Source organism: Nylanderia fulva, unplaced genomic scaffold (assembly GCF_048542155.1).
Source record: "Nylanderia fulva isolate GAGA-0341 unplaced genomic scaffold, ASM4854215v1 Scaffold88, whole genome shotgun sequence".
NCBI classification, from domain to species: domain Eukaryota; kingdom Metazoa; phylum Arthropoda; class Insecta; order Hymenoptera; family Formicidae; genus Nylanderia; species Nylanderia fulva.
The window spans coordinates 323100-345314 of record NW_028191004.1 but is presented as its reverse complement, the minus strand read 5'-3'; the positions used below and the strand labels follow the sequence as shown (position 1 = coordinate 345314).

Sequence of the window (22215 nt, the reverse complement as noted above, 5' to 3'; positions counted from 1 at the left end):
TCGTGCATTTAAATGATGTTTGGAATTAAGATCGTAAATAGGTATGTTACTGTTTTTTGTAATCTGTTTCTGGAATTTTTATGTGTTTAGAAGGTTCAAATATCTGGTCGTTAAATTCATTCGAAAAATAAGATTTTGTTATCTATCGTTTGATCTTGATATATAAACAGCTTGTTTTTAATCTTCTGATCTGTTAAATAATATTGTAATTAAATTAATCGACCTTTAATTTTGTATTTACTTATAAAGGTGATACTCTGATTCTCGATAAGAATCGCGCTATCGCTTTCTTACATTTTATTTAGTCAGATAGACTTTAGGGACAAAATTTATTTTTAATGTTTTAAAAAAATTCCTCATACACATACGTTCCAAAATTATTTTCTTTCTCGATTTGTCTCACTCTTTTTTACGCATAAATGGATTTTGCTGATGAAATATCGAGTATTTTTATTTATTGTGGTGATTTAAATCGTGAATTTGTTTTCATATTCTATATTTTGTTGTGTATATATATATACACACACACATATATATATATATATATATATATATATATATATATATATACCGGGTGTCCGGTGACTCACGTTTTACACGTTAATGAGAGATTCCTAAGGCGATTTGGAGACGATTTTTCCTTAGTGAAAATAATGAGAAAGGTCATCATTTTTTTAATATTCCCAATTTTTGAAATTATGTATCTATGTAACTAAGCCTTAAATTAAAATTCTATTACAGTAAACTTTATCTGAAATTAACTAAAAAATGTAGTTTTGTTAATAATTTATTTTTACAAAGCTTAGTTTACAAAAAAGCTTTTATTTTCAATCATTTATAAATAAAAAATTATTGGTGCCTGGACATTTTTGCTGAGGAAAAATCGTCTCTAAATCGCTTCAGAAATCTCTCATTAACGTTAAACGCGAGTCACCGAACACCCTGTATATATATATATATACCGGACACCCTGTATATATATATATATATATATATATATATATATATATACCGAACACCCTGTATATATATATATATATATATATATATATATATATATATATATATCCACTTGGTGGTAATAAAATGTGACCACTTGCGCCGGATCTAATTAATATGTGTACAAATATACACATATGCATACCGATCGACACATCATCATCGCTCACCTGTTTAATGCGTCCAGATTAGTCGAACCACATGCGATGATAATATGAAATATTTGCATATTTAAAAAAATTTTTTAATCTATTTTAAAGCAACAATTTGTAAAGAATTAGGATTATTATTTATAAATTTTTTAAATACTCCGTTAAAAATTAGAAACTGTTAATATTATCATAGTAGTGATACGAGTATATATTTATTTTGAGTTATCTATTTAACCCCATGATATTATACTTTAACAAAATTACTGACGTTCTTTTATTTTCTTCTATCTCGAAAAAAAAGTCATTTCTTCTCAATTTCCAATTTAATGTTGGACTATAAGTTTTGCTTTCACGATTTTTCTTTTCTTGCATCTTCGACAGAATACATTTTTGGATATACTTTTTTGCAAATGAGGAAAAACATTGTGGGAAGGGAAAAATGAAAATGTATTTTTGTTACAATAACGACCAGATGACTTCAGAAAGCTCTGACTGAAACGATGCGGTCTCTTATCGAGACATGGTTTAAAGGTCAGCCTTGTAGCGAAGATATTAAGCTAGTGATGAACGTCATGTGTACATATGTGTGTGTATATGTAAAATGCACACACAGTTTCTCCGATTTCCTTAGTGGTTTCAGTTTTCGATTAGGTACTCGTTACTAATCTGTATGATTCGTATTATCTGGATATTATAATAGTATTCACATCCACACACATTAATAGTTAAATATAGGGTATTGTACATAGTAACGCTCTCCTCTTTCTCCTTATTTTTGTTTGCGATCTCTATCATGTTGTTGTAACACTGTTTATCAAATCATATAACAAAATTCACTATTTCTTCCGCTCGTTTAACATGTGATTAAAGTTTTGAATGTTATTTGCTCATATATAAAAACACATACGTACACATAAAATTGTTTTTTTTATATCATATATATATATACTATTACTAATATACTCTTCTATCTCATCGTTATGTAAAATCTCTATAATTTAGGTCACATGCTAGGGTCACATGCAAAGTGACACCGATGTCATTTATAATCAAGAAGTTTATATGAAAAAGAAACATGTGCAAGATACAAAGTTGATTATATAAATTATTATTTTTCATGTTTTATATTTTCAAATTGTTTTGAAACATTTATTATTTTTTCCCGGATTGCACATCTTTACATCTTTTATATATTCTCTTTTACTATTTTTTAAAGAAATACAAGTTTTTTTACGTTTTTATATCCCGGGAAGCTGTTTACATTTCTCTTTTGTCGTACTTGCTCTCTATTGCACATTTATAATTTCAATATTATTAACGTCGATAAAATAAACTTTGATAAAAGAAAGTGTAAAATTCTCTCTGTAAACGTTTCGCATGATTCCTGTTTCCGATAAATTTGAGTCAGCTTATGCATGAAGCACAAAGGTCGTAAGAACTCATACCTTTACAATTCCTGCTCCAAAAGACTTCTTGAAAATATGGATGAATAATACGCGTCAGCGTTATACGATATCAAAAATCGATTTTTTTATCGTACTCGAACAGATTTCTCCTTAACTGTTGAAAATCAGATTTCGGACTGCCGCCTGATACCGACAATGATTTTCATGTTAAAGAGATACAGGATATGGTGAACGTGATACAGAGAATGATCAAAGATGGTAAGCTATTTTTTATTTTTATTTTTTTAATGGTAAACTAATAAGTATTTAGTTATACATCGAATACTGCCATAGTGTTTGTTGTTATCTAAATAAAATTATATAGATGATTATGTAAATGAAGTTTTAACGTCATCTTATCTTTATATAGTTAATTAATATTAATATATATATTATCTGCATCTTAGATAAAAAGTCTTATCTTTACTAAATTACCTAGAATAACGTTTAGATAATTTGGTTTAGGGCTTTAGCACATAAAAATACTTAAGTATTAGAACTTAAGTAGTAAGCGATAAAAACTTATAAATAAAAAAATGAATATATTTTTATATCTTTTTTATAATTTATATTTATTTTTTTATAATTGTGTTTAGATAAACGGTCTTAAAAATATTTAGATAAATCATCACATAATTTTATCTTTTATCTAGATTTAAAACGAAATCATTTTTATCTTATCTAAGATGAATTTACATATTTTTATCTCATTTTTATTTTTCTAATTTTAAAATCATCTAAGCACAACACTGAATACTGCATTGTTTCACATATCAATGTCGTAGAAAATGCCTTCAAAATATATCTCCATTTCTTTAAAAAAGTTTTCTAGGAAGAAAAACAAATAAAAATCAATCAATTTAGTTCAATCTAATTCTAATCTTGCAAAATAAGAGAAAGGAGGAGAGAGAAGAGTATGAATTTATCAATTTTCACAAAATTATATAAAGAGGGAAATCTTATATTATCTTAACCTTAAAACATTTGTTTTCTCGGGAGAACGTATCTCTTCTTTTTCTTTTTTTTTTTTCTTATAACTTGACATTTATAAGATAAGAAGCTTCGCATGAGTTACGTGCTCGCATATGTATACATAATGTAACATTGTGTATGCATTTCTCCAAATAATATATGCAGTATGTTTACACATTGATGATGCCCTTGAAAATTGCGTTGGTATATAATTAAAAACCGTTCTTCAATCAAGGAATTATCTCACTTGAAAAATTTTTCGATTATGCAGAGAAAAAATAATACATCGTCAGAATATATTTTCTTCAAAAAACAAATATATTACTTCTATTTGATACGTAAAAGTTGAATTTTTTTTCTAAATTTTTTCTAGACGATTTAACAATTGAAATTATATTTTCCAAAACAATGACATTTTTAATTACTGCACCATGCACTTTAATATACATATATATGTAGTTTCTCCTCTAATTGCACCCGAGTAAGAGTGCAGGTCAAATTGTTTTGTACAGTAGTAGTGCTGGTGTATGACAACTTCCTTATCACAGTAACACTCAACCTATTGAAAATTACGTCATTGACTAATATTGAAAATATGAACTAAGCTGCGTGATATGTATGTGAAAAAAAAACAAACGGATTACGCTTAACATCGCATATTTTTTAATTTATTATATTGATAAAATATTATACATGTAATAGTAATTTAAACAACCAAACTATTCTATTTAAAATTTCTCTCTCTCTCTCTCTCTCTCTCTCTCTCTCTCTCCCCCTCCCCCTCCCCCTTTTTTCTTCTAGGTAAAGCTTATGTATAGTCGGAGAAAAAATTTTTAATTTTTATAATAATTTTGTTTATAAAATTTTGTGTATAATTTATTATGTAACAACTTGAGGAAATATTTCTAAAACATATTTTAATTTTCAATTTAAAATATTCAAAAATATTAAAAAATTTTGGACATTTGTTTTTTATAGATAAATATTATAACACGCAAAATATCTCTTTAATAACATCCGATAAATAATATTTATTCTGTCCTTTATTTTTGTAAATTGTTTCTTTAAAGATTTTGTATCCTTTTATTATAATTATAATTATTATGATTTATAATATAAAGACAGAAAGATACAAAAATATTTTATACATACATAACCATTTAAAAAATGACACAAATAACCTTCAAATGATTTTGAAAAGCTCCATTTAGAAAAATATCAGTAGCATAATCTTCAGTGCGCCTTTAAATCAAATAACTTTTATTTGAAACATTTTGTTGTACAATCAAAAAGTTTTTGAGGGTAATCGATTAAAATGGGACATCCTGTATAATTTATTTTTTTTTTTTCATTGGTTACATTTTAAAAAATACAAAGAGAAAAAGATACAAAGGTTACTTATATGAATGAAGAAATGTCGATTGACTCCGCGTGCATTCCTCAAAATGAATTTTTTACTTGTCGGCGGTGCACAAATTTTTGCCGAGTCTGCGATTCGAATAATCATTTCGTGCAGGTATGAGAAAGCCGAGACACAAACTAACGGATATATAGAGTTACGCAGGAGAAACGTAATAAGCGCATAAGTTCAGAAGACATTATCGCAGACTGACGTTTCTGTAATGCAGTCCGATTCTTTATTGTGTACGAAGAGATTTCAATACTTTTTGCAAGTATTTGTGCAATAAATTATGACCTGTACTCATTCTTGAGTTTTTAATCATCTTGCGATAATACAATTCAAAATTTTATATTCTAAGCCTGCCTTCATTTTTTACTGGTAATGAAAATATATAATATACTATTTATACTATAAAGTTGTCGCTTATGTTCTCCAATCGCTACTCTACGTCAAATAATCGTCAAAATCGAAATCCTTTTATTATTTTTGATTCTTTAAATTATTTTTATTGTTTTTTCTTGTTAATTGCTATTTGCAAAATAATCATCTTAATAAGTGATTTTAATAAGTGAATATTTGAAAATTGTGAAATTAAAAAAATTTTTTTTTGCATTTTATATAAACTGTATAACTATTATGTATGTTTAATCGTTAGATGGCGTATAAGGAAAAAAAGTGCAAAAATAGATAAATAGTATGGGTTAAAAAAATTTTTGTTAATGGACTGGTGTTCTATGATCCAATCATATGTGTACATACATACTGTGTATTTCTACGAGATTTAACAAAAATGTGTGGCGCTATTGAAAGCGTATTTTATTTATCGAAAAGAGCAAAAAGTGCATATAAACATACTTAGGTTGAAACTTCAGATAATTATAAAGCATATTATTTTATTTCCAACAAAACAGTAGAAATTAAATAATTTGTTCTATTTCAAAAGAAAAAAAACAAATCTTATGATGAGATTAATAAGTATAATATCTTACAAACAAATTCGAATCTGTTTACATATGATTTTGAACTTTCTATGATTATTTTGAAAAAAAGAGCCTTCAAGCAGAACTTAAACTTGGACGAGATAGATTCGAACCCTCTATAAAAGTATATCTTTTAAATACTATACATTCAAATCTGTATCAAGAACATGTTCCAATTTTTATAAGTACTTAGAAAAAGGTGGTGGAGATAAGTAAATGAGTGAGTATACATACATATGTAAATGTGAGAAATGTAATATGCGTATATGTGGATGTGTATAACAATTAAGTACCATAAATAGATTTTTTTTATCTTAGACTTTGAGTGTATTACTCGTAACAGCTTCGATTTTTTTACGAAAGTATTTAAATATTATTATTATTTTATAAATATTATTTATTCTTACCTTGCAGGTATTCAAATATTAAAATTCGAATATAATATAATACTATTTTTGATTATTTGGATCCGACTCGGATTTTGAAGTATATACAGGGTGTCCCATAGGAAATTGCTGAAACTATATAATCAGCTGTCATTTTTTAATGCATGCAATAATTGAGCAAACAAAAATTGTGTTGCGAAAACAAATAAAGGAAAGTCTGCAGTTTTTAATGGATATAAATAAAATGTTTGTATACTAATTTTATTAAAAAAAAAGTAAAAAGTGTTAATAGTCATATGTAAACTTATGATAAATATTTTCGAAATGCTCATTATTTGAATTCGTACAAAATTTTATATCAATAAAATAAACTGGTATATATACAAACATTTTATTTATATCCATTAAAAACTGTAGATTTTCCTCTTTCTAACATAATTTTGGTTTTCTCAATAACTGGACGCATATTAAAAAGTGACAGCTGATTATAGTTTCAGCAATTTCCTATGTGACACACTGTATTATATACATACATATACATATATTGAACTTGATTCTATTCTAATTTCAAAACGATGTTCAATTATTCGTTTATATGTTTTAAACGCATTTTTGAATATAAATTTTGAATTATTTTTTGAATATACAAGGTGTATAGAACTACTTAGATAAGCTTCTAAGGTGTGTGAAAAAAGTTTATATGTATTATGTACATATATATATTCATAATCAAAAATGAATTGCTGCAAAATTATAGTAAAACAAAGTTTATGTTATTATTAAATAATCATAAGTATAAAAGCATTTAATTCATAACAAAATATTTTTAATATAATATAAACTTTATTTTACTATAACCTGCTCGCAATCACTCAATTTTACTATGAATATAAATAACCTTTTTTCTTTATTTCAACATAAAAGAAATACGCTCAGAAGTTTGATCACGTATTATATAAACACCCTGTAAATTTAGATTAATTTTTTTGCTCATTTTCGATGAGATATGCTCTTGAACAGGATTGGGTAATAACTATGATTAACTAGTTAAAAGTTAAAAAAAAATAACTTTTAACTTAGCTTAGTTAATTTAAAATGTATTAATTTTTAACTTTAACTAGTTATATTTTACCTTAAATAACTTACTAACTTTTTTCTTAAATTAAATTTTTTATCTCTGAATACCTTTTTTTAAGTTATAAACGTATTATTTTTAAATTAAAGTATTATTAATTATATATATATATATATATTTATTTGTCATCAATTGTACTTAATTATCAAAAAATATATTTCTATATAAAAATCAAAATATTCCTTTGTTATTATAAATTTTAAAAAAATTAACAAACAAACTTTTGCTGAATTCTCGCGCCGCCATTTTATATAAAAAAATTGAAAAAAAATTTGCAAACACACTTCAAAATATGTACAATACCCAGCCGGAAATGATAGTTAAATCGACGTTGAATCGACGTCGAATCGATGGCGAATCGATATCGAATTGGTCGAATCAATATCGATTCGACGTCTTTTCGATCATTTCTGGGTAAGAACTTCTAAACAAATTTTATATTCTATTCACTATATTCCTATAAAAAAATTGTCAAAATTAGACTGTTTTTTTTCGAGTTGGTGTCGGTATCGGTAGGCCGACGTGTTCAGACGTGTTTCGTTAAAAAAAAATTTTTTTTCTCCCGGTCCGTTGTATATGTATACACACTATCAAGCTCAAAACTATACTGAAGATAATCTGGCAGCCTGAAACCACGAACAAAAACTGTGCGTTTCATTGCCATAAAAAGAATAAGAAGAAGAAGGCTGTTTTTTCGGGGGCTAAAGTGGCATTACCCCTTAAACTAAATTAATTTTATAAAATAACTAACTAACTTAACTTAGTTTTAAAAAATCATTAACTCACCCAACCCTGCTAGTGAAGTAACCAGAATCCATAAATCTACAGGTCCACATATTTTGTCCCACTCGATATATGATGTTTCGTATACCTACAGTTGTACATACATACATACGTGTTTTTGCTCAACATATTTCATAGTTTTGTTTCTAATTAATGATTCAAATAAAAGTGCAGCTACGGAAGAGAAATTACTCGAAAATTTGTATTATCAAATTACTTTTGAATCGATCGTTAAAATAAATGATAATTGTTACTGGAGATATATAACGTTTATCGATTTCTAAGGTTAAATCGATCTTTTCGATTCTTCTATATATATATTTTTTTTTTGTTATAATTTTGTTTCTTTTCTACAAATTCTAAATACACTTGTTTTATTGTAAAAAAATATAAATTAAATTTTAGAAAGTGTAATATATTTTGCAGGACATATCTTTGCAAACATATGTATATCCTCAATTTCTTTTAATAAGTGCATAAATGTCAATTAGTATTTTTATTTATTTAATGTGTTCATAATTTTATATAGTTAGATCTACGTATATAATGTAATATGTCTATAATTATTAATTAATTAATCATTTATTTATTAATTAATAAATATGTATGTATATATATTTTCAGGTCACATTTTTAAGAATCCAGAAGTAGTTAACATTGTCTTAGAACCTGGCATATGGTAAGTTTGACAATTCTATTTTGTACGTTTTTATTTTTCAATTATTCGATCTATATAATAATGATATACAAATTTATGTTTAGCTCTAAGGATGAAGAGGTAGATAATGACTGCGTAGTAAGAGCACGTGGGCTTCCTTGGCAATCTTCGGATCAGGATATTGCAAAGTTTTTTCGCGGATTAAATGTTGCCAAGTAAGTATATCTACACATGTAGTACTCTTACAATTTATGAAACTGAATCAAATGCAACTAACAAAATGTTCATGATTAAACAAATCGATTTTATTCTATATAATGTATTTATCGGTCTTTATGCACAAGCTACATGGATGTGTGTAAAACAGGTAATTGAGACTAATTACTACTGTATTTCTGTACTGTACTTAAAATGTACAAATTCAGTTTATTCTAATTTCTTCTGTATAACAAGTTGAATTTGAAAAAAATTTTCTTCATTTTCTTATTAAAGATTAAAAATTAAAATAAATCAGAAAATGTCTGTAATACTTATTGTACTTTATTCACCTTACAAATTTTTTAACAAGTATCCATAATAAAGAAACTATGATATCACTGCGATACACTAACAATGGTGTAAACCTATTTTTTTTTTTAGAGGTGGTGTAGCTCTTTGTTTAAGTCCTATGGGAAGACGTAACGGCGAGGCATTGGTACGATTTATTAATAAAGAACACAGAGATATGGCGCTGAAACGACACAAACATCACATGGGTGCACGATACATAGAGGTTTACAAGGCCTCTGGAGAGGATTTTGTTGGCGTTGCTGGTGGTACAAGTGGAGAGGCGCATGCTTTTCTGTCACGTGGGGCTCAAGTTATCGTTAGAATGAGGGGCTTGCCATATGATTGCGTTGCTAAACAAGTGGTATATACTTACTTCATAAATTCAAATTTTTAATATTTGCATTATGAATTTTGTATGGTTTATAATGTTCAATATGGGATGAGAATTTTTTTAGATGTACATTTTTCTATTATATGCACATAATATCAGTAATTTTTCTATAGCTGGAATTTTTTCAATCTGGACAAAAACCATGTCAAGTGTTAGATGGTGAGGACGGAGTGCTGTTTGTGAAGAAACCTGATGGTAGAGCAACCGGTGATGCTTTCGTATTATTTGCAAAAGAAGAGGATGCTGTAAAGGCTTTGAGCAAACATAGAGACTGCATTGGTAGTCGGTACATAGAACTCTTTCGAAGTACAACTGCAGAAGTGCAACAGGTAGGTGCAATAAAAAGTACTTACCGATTCAAGAAACATGTAAAATCTTTTATTTACGTTTTAATTATTTATTACATAGGTCCTAAACAGAGCAACTGATCCAAAGCAAGTGATATTACCACCACCCCCTATCACACAACTTCCACCTTTGCTTCCGCAACATATCATTACATCTGGCACACGTAAGGATTGTGTTAGACTACGTGGTTTGCCTTATGAAGCGCTTGTAGAGCATATTTTGGAGTTTATGGGTGAACATTCTAAAAATATAGTCTATCAAGGTGTTCATATGGTTTACAATGCACAGGTACATACATTACATTATATAATGTTTACATTTTGAACAGATATTACTTTTTGAGAGAATTATTCTTATATATAGAATTTACAAAATACTTGGACAAACTTCTAGAGCGTACTCCTCACATCAAAATAAAAAAAAAGTTTATATATACTCGTAAAAAATAGGTGATTGTAAAGTTATAGTAAAACAAAATGTGTTAATGTTATTAAATAATTATAAGTAAAAATCTTAACTCATAAGAAATGCCTAAAATAGCTTCATTTGATTGAAAACAGTCAGATTTTTTTCTATGGGGACATTTAAAAGATCTAGTCTATTTTCAACCTATTGATAACGAAGAAATGCTATATCAATTATGCATTATTAATGCTTGTGATATAAGAAATTAAAATAATTATGTATTTTCTTTACATACTAATTGATTTCTCTCAATATTTTATGCATAAAATTTTAAAGTCTCTCCAAGATCGAAAAATGAATATTTTATAAGATATTTCAGAATTTATGTTAAATTAAAGTATAACATATCTCGTAAACTATTCATTTTTTGAACATTCTATCCTATAATTTTTTGTCAAATAATGTAATTGATTTATATACAGGGTGAGCCATTTTAATCGACGCACGTAAATATCTTGTATAGTAAGCAAGATGGAAAAAAATGTTTCGAACAAAAGTTTTTTGACTATGAGGAGAACATAAAATGGTGTTATTGATTTGACCTTGTATAATCATTTAAAGGTCACCTTCAATTTCTTAAATAGAACCTGCTATTTTTCATTACATGTTCTTATACCTTATCTAAAGAGCTTTCCAAAAACCTATAATAAAGTGTTGTTTGATGAAGTACTTTTCAAATTGTAAAAGTTTAAAGTTTTTACAATTTTTTGGCATAAAATGTAAAATATCTTGTAAAATGTTTAGTTAAATCAATGACATCATCTTATGTCCTCCTCATAGTTAAAAAACTTTTGTTTGAGACATTTTTTTCCATCTTGCTTATTATACGAGATATTTACGTTGATTAAAATGACTCACCTTGTATAAAAAAAAATATAGTGGTTCTACTTTAAAAATAGCTTGAGCTTCAAATTTATATTTGTATAGTTAAAATAAATTAATATTTAATATTATTCAATAGTTAAAATTTAAGATTATCAACTTTTTCTCCTCTCAAGATTAAATAATTTTAATCGAAATATGTTTTTCTAAAACATAACATTTCTTAATTATTTAAGCTTATTTTAAAAAATAAGGCCCTGTATAAACTTCTTTATTTTGACATGAGAAATATTATGCCCTAAAAGTTAGTCTGAATATTTCATAAACTCTCTGATATATACAAGGTGTTTTATTTTAAGCGATACAGTCGATTATCTTGAAAGTAAAATATTTTTGGGAAATATATTTCATATAAAGTAAAGGGTTTCAAAGACAAATATCATTACTTAGAAGTATCCTTAGATGACGGTTTTTTAAACTCATTTAAAGGTCAAACTAGTTTTTTTTATATGGAACTACTCTACATTTTTTATATAAATTAATTTTTTGTAATATTTAATCTAAAAGTCAATATTCATTATGAGGAAAGAACGGCCAACATGTGAACAGTATATACAATATTTTATGCTTTAATTTGATATAATCATATAATATAAAATATGGTATATCTTGTACAATATTCATTTTGCGATAATCTTACAATAATTTTTGTGCACAAAATAATCAAAGAAACCAGTTGGTATAAAGAAAATACAAAGGATGGTATTTATTATAGTCCATTCTTATATTTAAAATCGCTTTATGTGTGGCCTTGGATCATTTTAAGATCCCATTCAATCAATTAAATGGTTGCACATCTTAAGATCACACTTAAGACGATCTTAAATATAAGATTGGATTATGAATTATGAAAAATTATGAAAAGTATATAAATTGCAACTAGTAGCTATATCTTTTTTCTTAAACAATCATATTTTTGATGTTACCAGTCAATAATTGAAAGGATAAATAATTTTTACAACCAATGGTGGCTAATAAATATTTAATAATTACCACGTTTTGACCATGGGTTTTGGTCCTTATCAAGTGTACTACAATAGAGTAATTACAATAAATTTATAGTAATGCGTAAAAATATATGTAAACAAAACGTTAAACTTTACCTTAAAATTAAAAACCGTGAGCATATTATGCAAACGAAACTTCTTGTCATACTGTGATAATATAATAGTCGAAGACTACACAATCTTTAGTATATTGTTATAAATATTATTCAAATTATCTGTGTCTTTTTGTAGGTTGATAGTGTTAGTTTTTTTATTCTTTGTAGTACACTTGATAAGGACCAAAACCCATGATCGAAACGTTGTGGCGATTTTTAAATATATATTAGCCAGTATTGGTCGTTTTAAAATTATTTATTCTTTTAATTATCGACTGAAAACATCAAAAATTCGATTATTTAAAGAAATTAAGTTGATCTTGAAATGACCCCTAAATTTGATGTCAAGATCAAGGTCACCATTAAATGCCCCATTTTGAATATCCTGCTACTTTTGTATTTAACATTTTTTTTACATATATCTCCTTTCGAGACTTTTCCTCATTCTGTATATTTATGTTTTCTTACAAATTGTTTTACATTACAGGGTCAACCATCTGGCGAAGCATTCATCCAGATGGACAGCGAGGCGTCGGCGTACGCGTGCGCGTCACAGCGGCATCATCGGTATATGATCTACGGCAAGAAGCAACGGTACATCGAAGTGTTCCAGTGCAGCGGCGACGATATGAATTTGGTATTGACAGGTGCGGTAACACCGCCGTCGACCAAGGCCCTACTATCACCCGGTACGTTGACCACACAATCCTCCGCGACCTTGACACATCCGTCAGCTGCGCCGACGGCGATGCCGGTACCGGTACCGACCGCGCAGCCACCGCCGCCACCACCCCTATGGGATCCCATTCACGCTCTGGTACAAGCTCAAGCCGCGCAGGCGGCTCAAGCGCAGGCCGTCCAGGCACAAGCGCAGGCTATTAGGAATCAGGATCTGTGGTTGATGGCTTTAGCGTCGAATCAGTCTTCCACCACGAACACTCCCGCTTCGCCTCCTACTCCGACGGCCGCTGCAGCCGCCGCCGCCGCCGCTGCCGCCGCTAGCAAATCCCTAGCTCTGCCGAGCCCGAATCCGGCGGTTCCCCAAATTTCCTACGCAATGACGTCACCGACCGCCGCTGCGGTTGCGGCGGCGCTCCACGCGCCGACGGCTACCCCGGCGGTAGCGGCAGCGGCGCCATTTTTGCTTTTCAACGTTCATCATCCCCCTCATCATCATCATCCTCATCATCCTCATCATCATCATCATCATCATCATCATCATCCCCGTATCCCGATCTTGCGCGCGCCAACGTCGCATGGGTTATTGGCGCCTATCGCTATGGCCACTACGCCGGCGCTGAATCCGGCCACGATAATAAGCTTGAAACGTACGTGGGATGCCACTTTTCCCGCGAACGCGGCCGCCGCGAGCGGCGTCGCCAGCGAAACGCACGGCCTGGCACGCCCCGACGGCAGCGTTTCACGCTCCAGGCACCGACGCCGGCGACGCCCCACGGCTTGCCTTACCCAGCTCAATTTTATCCTCAGATTTGATGCATTCTGCGTCCGCGATCTGCATCGCTGTATGTTCGATCTCTAGCTTACCCTCTAATCAGCACAACATCCGAAAAATATTCAGAGGATATTCAGAGAATATCCAGAGGATATTCGCACATCCTCAGGATGTTCTCTGAACGTCTTCGGGATATGTATGCTGTTAGGATTACTTTTTTTAAATTTCTTCCATAGGATTTCACGCAAGGGAGAACGATACAAAATGATCATCTTTTTTCATCGATTGGTCGGTGTTTGATGACGTTCTTATTGTTAGTTAGTAGTTGATTCTCTCTTTGTGCGAACGAGAATTTCCCATTTGCGCGAAAAGGTATATATATTTATATACGTTCATCGTTACCTACCATCGCTGAAATCGTCAATTATTATGATGTAATTTTTTAAAGGATTTATATATATATATATATATATTCTCTTAGAGAGTGAAATAATATTATCATTATTCGCGATTATATCTTCGTGACACATTCCGTTTCATAATATTTTGAGCTATACATTTTTGAATTAAACAGAAACGTCATTTACAACGTTTGTCTAGGTAATAGAGAATACTAATAATTTTGAATCTTTTTTCTAATTTGATCATTTACTTACATACACAACAACAGTACTTAAAATGATTCCGCGAAATATTCCGACTTACTTCTTTTGATATTTTAATACATTTATAGACAGCAAACTTAATTTCAGTAAATATGTTAATTATATATATATGCATGTATAAATATATATATGTATATATATGTGTGTGTGTATAATATATATATATATATATATATATATATATATATATATATATATATATATATATGTATATGCACATATAATAGAGTGTTTATGAAATACTTGGACAATCTTCTAAGACGTATTTCTCATGTTAAAATAAAGAAAAAAGTTATATATAGCTAAAAATGAGTAGTTGCGAAGCTATAGTAAAAAAGTTTTTATATTAACAACGTTATTAAATAATTATAATTACTCATAAGAAATGCCCAAAATGGCCGCCATTTGATTAAAGATAAATTTTTACCTATATTTGAAACATTTATTGTATTTGCAACCTATTGATAACAAAGAAATATTACGTCAATACATTATCAATAATACTTGCGACATTATATAAAACTGTTTGAGAACCTTTGAAATGTTTCGACAATTCTTACTCTGCTATACTAATGGTTACTTTCAATCAAATGGCGGCCATTTTTGGTACTTCTTACGAGTTAAATGTTTACTTATGGTTATAAGTCCTAGAAATTTGTCCAAGTATTTCGTAAACATTTTGTGTGTGTGTGTGTGTGTGTGTATACATATACATATATATGGAGCATTCCATGTCAAGTGAACTACTTTTATTGTTACAAAAAATCGAATTTTTATTTTTAATAGCTAAATTTTATCCTTAGCATCCCTACACTAAAATCTAAGAATTACAAAATATTATCTTTTACCGTTTAAAAATGGCACCTCTCATTCTATCTTTATACATATGTCAAATATGTGTTTAACAATATAGCATAAAATAAATTTGCCATGATAAATTTTGAAAATCTGAGCTCGAATTTCGACTGAAAACTCTTTTTGGATTATATGGAATTTATAAATACAAAGTCTCAAACTTTTCTTTCCTGTTGAGGCGCTTCACCGACTATATTGTAATTGTGACGTCAGAGAAAACATACTAAAAATTCTTAGATATCATTTTGAAATAAAATATTTTGATGGAGTAGAGGAAAAAAATAGTTTTCGAGGTATTTTAAAAATGTGCTAAATCCATCTGAAGTAGTGTTTCATCGAAATATTTTTTCATTTAAAAATAACATCTAAAAATCTTCAGCGTATGCTTTCTTGCCTCCGACGTCACAATTCAACATGGTCGCGGCGAGGACTCAGGAGCCTTAATGTTAAATATACATATTTAACATATTGAAATAGAACAAGATGCCGTTTTTAAACTGTAAAAGATAACATCCCATAACTTTTTGGTTTTAGTGTATAGGGATGTTAAGAATAAAATTTAGTTAAAGCTGAAAAAGATCGGTTTTTTTTGCAATAATAGTGATTACTTGGAATGCTCCATTAAAATTCACGAAGAATTCGTGTTCACAAAGTGCCTAAGAGACATCATGTCGTAGAAAATTCACGTTTGTTTACGTGAGCGCAAAGTGCCTTATTTAAAGTAACGTAAGCATAAAAAAATATATTGCTTAATTCTCCCACTTTTATGAGCTCCATGCGTATATGTTTTTTTTATATTACATATATGTATACAGAGCGTTTTAAAATCATATACCAAAATTATTTTTCTGGATTTTTTAACAAAATTTAATAGATTTTTGAAACATTTAAATTTGTTATTATAGATACTTTTTTTACCGTAAAAATATATTCTTCTATTGATGTCATATCAGATGTTAAAGTCCGTGATTCTGTGGATTGTTGTTTAAACGTTTTGTTAATGAAAATATAAGATTTTATTGTAATGTATCATACACGTTATAATTATTATGTATAAAAATTGTTATTCAATAATACAATTGCGAATGTTTATGACTTTAATGTCTGATATCAATCTTTATGCACATTTGCAGTGAAAAAGTACAGAATGAGGGAAGATATTTAGGAACTCAAAAAAGCCTATAAATCGCAATCAAAGATTCAATTTATATTATGTGTGTGTTATATATATTCACCTATATAATATAAATTTTTCTCTGACGATATTAATTCATAGGTTTTTCTTGGATCAGTAAATATTCTTCGTATCTGTGTGAGTGCTTGTGTGTATGTAATAATTAATATATATTTTGGTAAAAATACCTTTATTTTAATATTAAGTGTATTAATAGTAAACATTCCATACGATATTACATATTTAAAAATTCTAAAATAGTATGATATATTCTTTTATACACGTAGAATTTATTACGCGCATGTATGTTATATATACAATCTGTGTGTGTATGTGTGTGTAAATAAAATTTCATTAAATCACTACGAACAAATATCGAAAGTCAGTATTTTATAATTTCTATCTTTCTTTTTTCTTTCTATGATTTTGTGAAACAGAAATTTCATCTTAAAGTTATATATATTATTATATATATGTGAATTAATTTCTAAATTTTATTTTATATATATATATATATATATATATATATATATACACACACACACACACATATGAATCATAATTTCTATTCACACACAGAACTTGTTTTGCTTTATTTTCTATTTGGGCGAAAAAATGTACACGCACGTATATGTAGCGTTCATTGCACTTAATTAATACATGTCATTATATATCATGTGATATGTATTAATTATTAATTCGTCGTCAATTTAACGGAACATTGACTGATTATTTGCAAAAGTTATCTACACGCCACTAATTCCAATCGTGTATAACGAATATTTTAGTATATTTCTAGTATGTATATTAATAATCGGATTGGTTTTGGAAAACATATGACGGATAATAATGGAGAACATACGAAGACAGTGGAATTAAACACCATTCTTGTATACGCTCACACGGCTTGTGATTTAATTGTGGTGTCGGCGGTGTATTTACTCTTTCATAGCTATGGCTTACGGCCTTTAATACTTTTGTGATGATGTAGTTGGTGAGATTACTGAGACACACAGATAGAATGATGTACTATATAATCGATTTTATCGGAAATGTATCGTCCGTTTTTATTCCTGTGGAAGGCTGATATCTATATACATGTATATACAGGATGTTTTATTTTATATAATTAATGTAGTCGAATATTGCTCTGAAATTATGATATAAAAAATAGCGTGGTTCCATTTAAAAAAACCTAAATTGACCTTTAAATGGCCCTAAAAAAAGTATCTTAAGGGGATTCTGCACGCCTTTGAGAAATCTGTTGTTTTTTCCTGTTTTATCGACAAAATGTGAGGTTAGATAAATCAATTTATTGGCTATGCGGATTATTTTTTTACCTGAAATTAGACCAGACCGAATTTCACATTGAATAAAGGAATATGAGTAAATGTTAAGATATCAATTTGGAAGCCTAGTAAACGAGAATAACTCATTCTACATTTTCATGTGTACACAAAAATGTAGAATGAATTCTCGTTTACTAGGTTATTCTCGTTTACTATTTTTGTGTACACATGAAAATGTAGAATGAGTTATTCTCGTTTACTAGGCTTTCAAATTGATATCTAAACGTTTACTTATATTCCTTTATATAATGCCAAATCCAGCCTGGTCTTATTTTGTATGAACAAACTGCCAATAAAAAGAATAACCTGTTTATACTTTATCTAACCTCACATTTTATCGATAAAACAGGAAAAAACAACAAACTCACTCCAGCATCTCCTTAATTAAAATTCAAAATTATCAACTTTTTTTCTAAATTTCCTATTCTTTTTAACTTTTTTTTATAAAATATTTTCTCGTTATATCTAATTTCAGCAAAATATATTATTTGACTATATTATTTAAAATAAAACATCTTATATGTATATATATACAGGGTGTCTCATTTTAAATACCAGCAAGTATTATGAAAGATATGAAAAAATACATACAAAAGTTTTACGACTTCGAGGAGGACATAAGATATATATATATATATATATGTTGGTTTGACCTTTGATAATCATGTGAGTCTTCAATTTCTTAAATAGAACCTAGTATTTGTTATTGCATATTCTTGTAATTATCTCGAGAGCTTTCAAAAACACTTTAATAAAATATTTTTCTCTTAAGTTTTTGAGTTATAAGACTTGTAGTTAACAATTTTTGACATAAAAAGTACGCAGTTGCATGTTTCAAATCACATTTTTTTTAAAACAACTCGGTGTTTTTTTTTACATCAATTGATTAGTCTTATTATCCCGTGCAAAATATTATTAAGATAAAATTACCGAAAATTGAATATTTTTCACAAAATATATTTTGTATTTTATATTAAAATACTGTAAACTTTAAACCTTGAAAATTACTTAATGAAAAATAACTTAATTATATACTGTTTTAGAAAGCTCAAGGTAAACTACAAAAATATGAATTGAAAAATAAGGGTTTCCATTAAGAAATTAAAAGTGACCTTTATGTGACTTTGAAATGATTATTCAAGGTCATATCAATGATACTATCTCCTTCAAACAACTTTTGTCTGAAACGTTTTTCTGTGTCTTCTCTATTTTTCGAAATATTTGGCTATGGCATTTAAAATGGGACACCTTGTATATACAGGATGTTTCAGACCACCCGTCCATTCCTTTTATTTTGGAAATGGCCGTTTTCGAAATATAGGTTGAGTGAACAGACTTTATGAACACCTTGTATATGTATTTACACTGCCATGTCAATAAGTGAGAACTTACGTATTTACATCATTGGTATAAAGTAATTAATGCGCTTTGAAAGAAAAAAGATGGATAATAAGTCCTTTCTATATAATCAATTTTGATTCTTATCGCACGGATCGCAAAGTACTGTTTTAGCAATTTCACTTTTTTCTCTTGCCATGTTTTTTTATTAATATTCCTAAAATATAATAGAATATATAAATAAATAAATGCATCAACTTAAGAGCGATCTATATATCATATATAGAATTGGATCGAGTACAATTGGATAATATATACATAATATATAAGAAGTAAATATAAAATTTGTCATGGCAGTTGCATAAAAGTACCTGCCATTATATTAAATAATATATTATATTAAACATTCTAAATCCGATTTTTGTTTATTGATAACGTAATCTGCTCAAAAATGACTATACCATTTAATACATTTATTACCTATGATTTTCCAAGGGACCAAAAAATAAATATAAAAATAATACAGTACGCTATTAATTATCAGTAATCGGACAAAGAAAAAAGAAATCTTCATTATAATAGTGAAGATGCATATATTGTCTATCATTTTGATTAGCATCCTGGGATACTATGTAATTGGATTGTGCATCCTTAAAAATATCGGGGCCATTCACTCAATTCAATTTTACATAGCATTACCTAATTGTTATCATAAACACACACACACACACACACACACACACACACACAGAATATACGCATACATAGCGAGACGATGCGAAACGGACTGTGGTGTGCAACCGAATTATTTGTGTAGACGCAAATATTGAATATTTAGTGGATGTAACAAATCAGAAGATGAGGGATTTCGATATGCATTAATTTCCGCATCATTCCATAAGGATGAATCTCGGAGTACTTAATATAAGTATATAGAGCGCGTGCAAATATTCTAAGCATAACGAAAATTAATACAACATACGAATGTACATACACACACACGCACACACACACGCGCGCGCGCGCACACACACACACACACACACACACACACACACACACACACACACACACACTGATTTAATAACATTCTCGATCAATTTCAAGTAGATTTTTTCTTAAAAGAAATGTTGCGAAAAACTATCATTTATTGCAAATTTCCAATATTTTCCATCATTTTATATCTGCAAATTTAAGTAGATCTTTTCTTAAAGGAAATATTGCGGAAAATTATCATTTATTGCAAATTTTCAATATTTTCCATCATTTTATATCTGTAAATAAATCTCAAATTAAAATTTTATAAAAATAAATTCCACTTGAACTTAATTAAAGAATGTAAGTTTATTTATTTATTTGGCTGTTCCAAAGCTTTTTTCACATTTGCTAATAACTTGAAATATTTTGTATTGACATTTTCGCTAAGGAAAAATTGATTTAGATAAGTCAAAAAATTGATTATTAATGATTTTGAAATACCTTATATATAGACCCAGTAAGCAAAATGTTAGCAGAATGCCTGCAGATTGACAGCAAAATTGATCAGATTCCATACCAAACCATAATCATCTATGTCCGCATTAAGTTCGTGTTTTGTCGACAAAATCTGTTAACAGGCAATGTGAGCAAATTGGCAGCAGAAATCGCGCAGAGTCTGTGCCTGTCAGCAGGCTTTGTTGCATTTCTGGCGACAATAGGTCTGTTCGTGTTGACTGCACTCTTGCACTAGTTCAGCGGTTGTCTTTTTTCTTCCAATGTCGAGCAAAAAGACCTAATTTGTCAACATATTTGATAGAGCAACTTCTGTATGAAATTTTATTCACTGTCTGACAGCATAAATTGATTGTAGGTTCTGCTTAAATCTGTTCGAACAGACTGCTGACTGGGGACATATATTTTTTATATTATATATATAAGATGTCTCATATATACAGAATAATTCCGAAAAGTTGTGACAAATTTAAAGGGGTTTGGAGATCTTAAATTAAACATCTCTTATTAAGAAATTTTTGTCCGACAATAATACTTCCTTATGGTCTAAATATCAACTTTTAATCTTGTTGATTTTTGTTAGATTAGATTAATCTAATTTTTTTAGAATAAAAATCATGTCTTTTTATATTATATAATAAATATTCAAAATGGCGGCTCTTAACAGGTATCGCATAGATTGACATCTTAAAGAGACATCAGCTTTTAGCCTTGTAAAATACTATTTGATTTTTGTTAGGTTAGATTAAGTTAGAATAAAAAATGTTTCATAAATTTTTTTTATTTTTTTTTTATATTATACAATAAATATTCAAAATGGCGGCTCTTAACATAGATTACTTTAACGAAAGTTAAATCCAATTTAATGAAATTTCTTATTCTTTCAAGTTTATCGCACCTTATACCGGAATCACTCTCTATATATGTACATATATAAATTTATTATTTTAACCAGAATATGTCTTCCTTGCCAAATTCTTTTTTTTTTTTTTTTCGTTAAAAGTATAGCACACTTAACACACGCACGTAATACATATACATATTTATCTATGCATACGCATTTATATACACTTACACATATGACATATTCTCGGTATAATCTTTCTTTTTTTATTCCTGTATACGCACTCTGTAATATCGATGATTTTATATCAAACAGATGAAAACGATCATGTTTAATAAATGTGCCTTGTGGAGATATATATCTTTTTGCTTGCCGGGCTGGTGGACTCTTACCCTGA

The 22215-nt window shown here is 28.7% G+C and overlaps 1 protein-coding gene across 1 annotated transcript in view; it reads left to right on the top strand.

Annotated features, from left to right (window-relative positions):
- Positions 1–22174, top strand: part of LOC114935060 (RNA-binding protein fusilli) — a 60688-nt gene extending 38514 nt beyond the window's left edge. Inside the window, 9 exon segments of the mRNA XM_029307821.2 lie at positions 2726–2815; positions 8879–8933; positions 9017–9127; positions 9552–9822; positions 9966–10181; positions 10261–10488; positions 13137–14030; positions 14032–14079; positions 14081–22174. Coding sequence (XP_029163654.2) covers positions 2726–2815; positions 8879–8933; positions 9017–9127; positions 9552–9822; positions 9966–10181; positions 10261–10488; positions 13137–14030; positions 14032–14079; positions 14081–14143 — 1976 coding nt within the window. The 3' untranslated portion in view covers positions 14144–22174.
- The last annotated feature ends 41 nt before the right edge of the window (positions 22175–22215 follow it).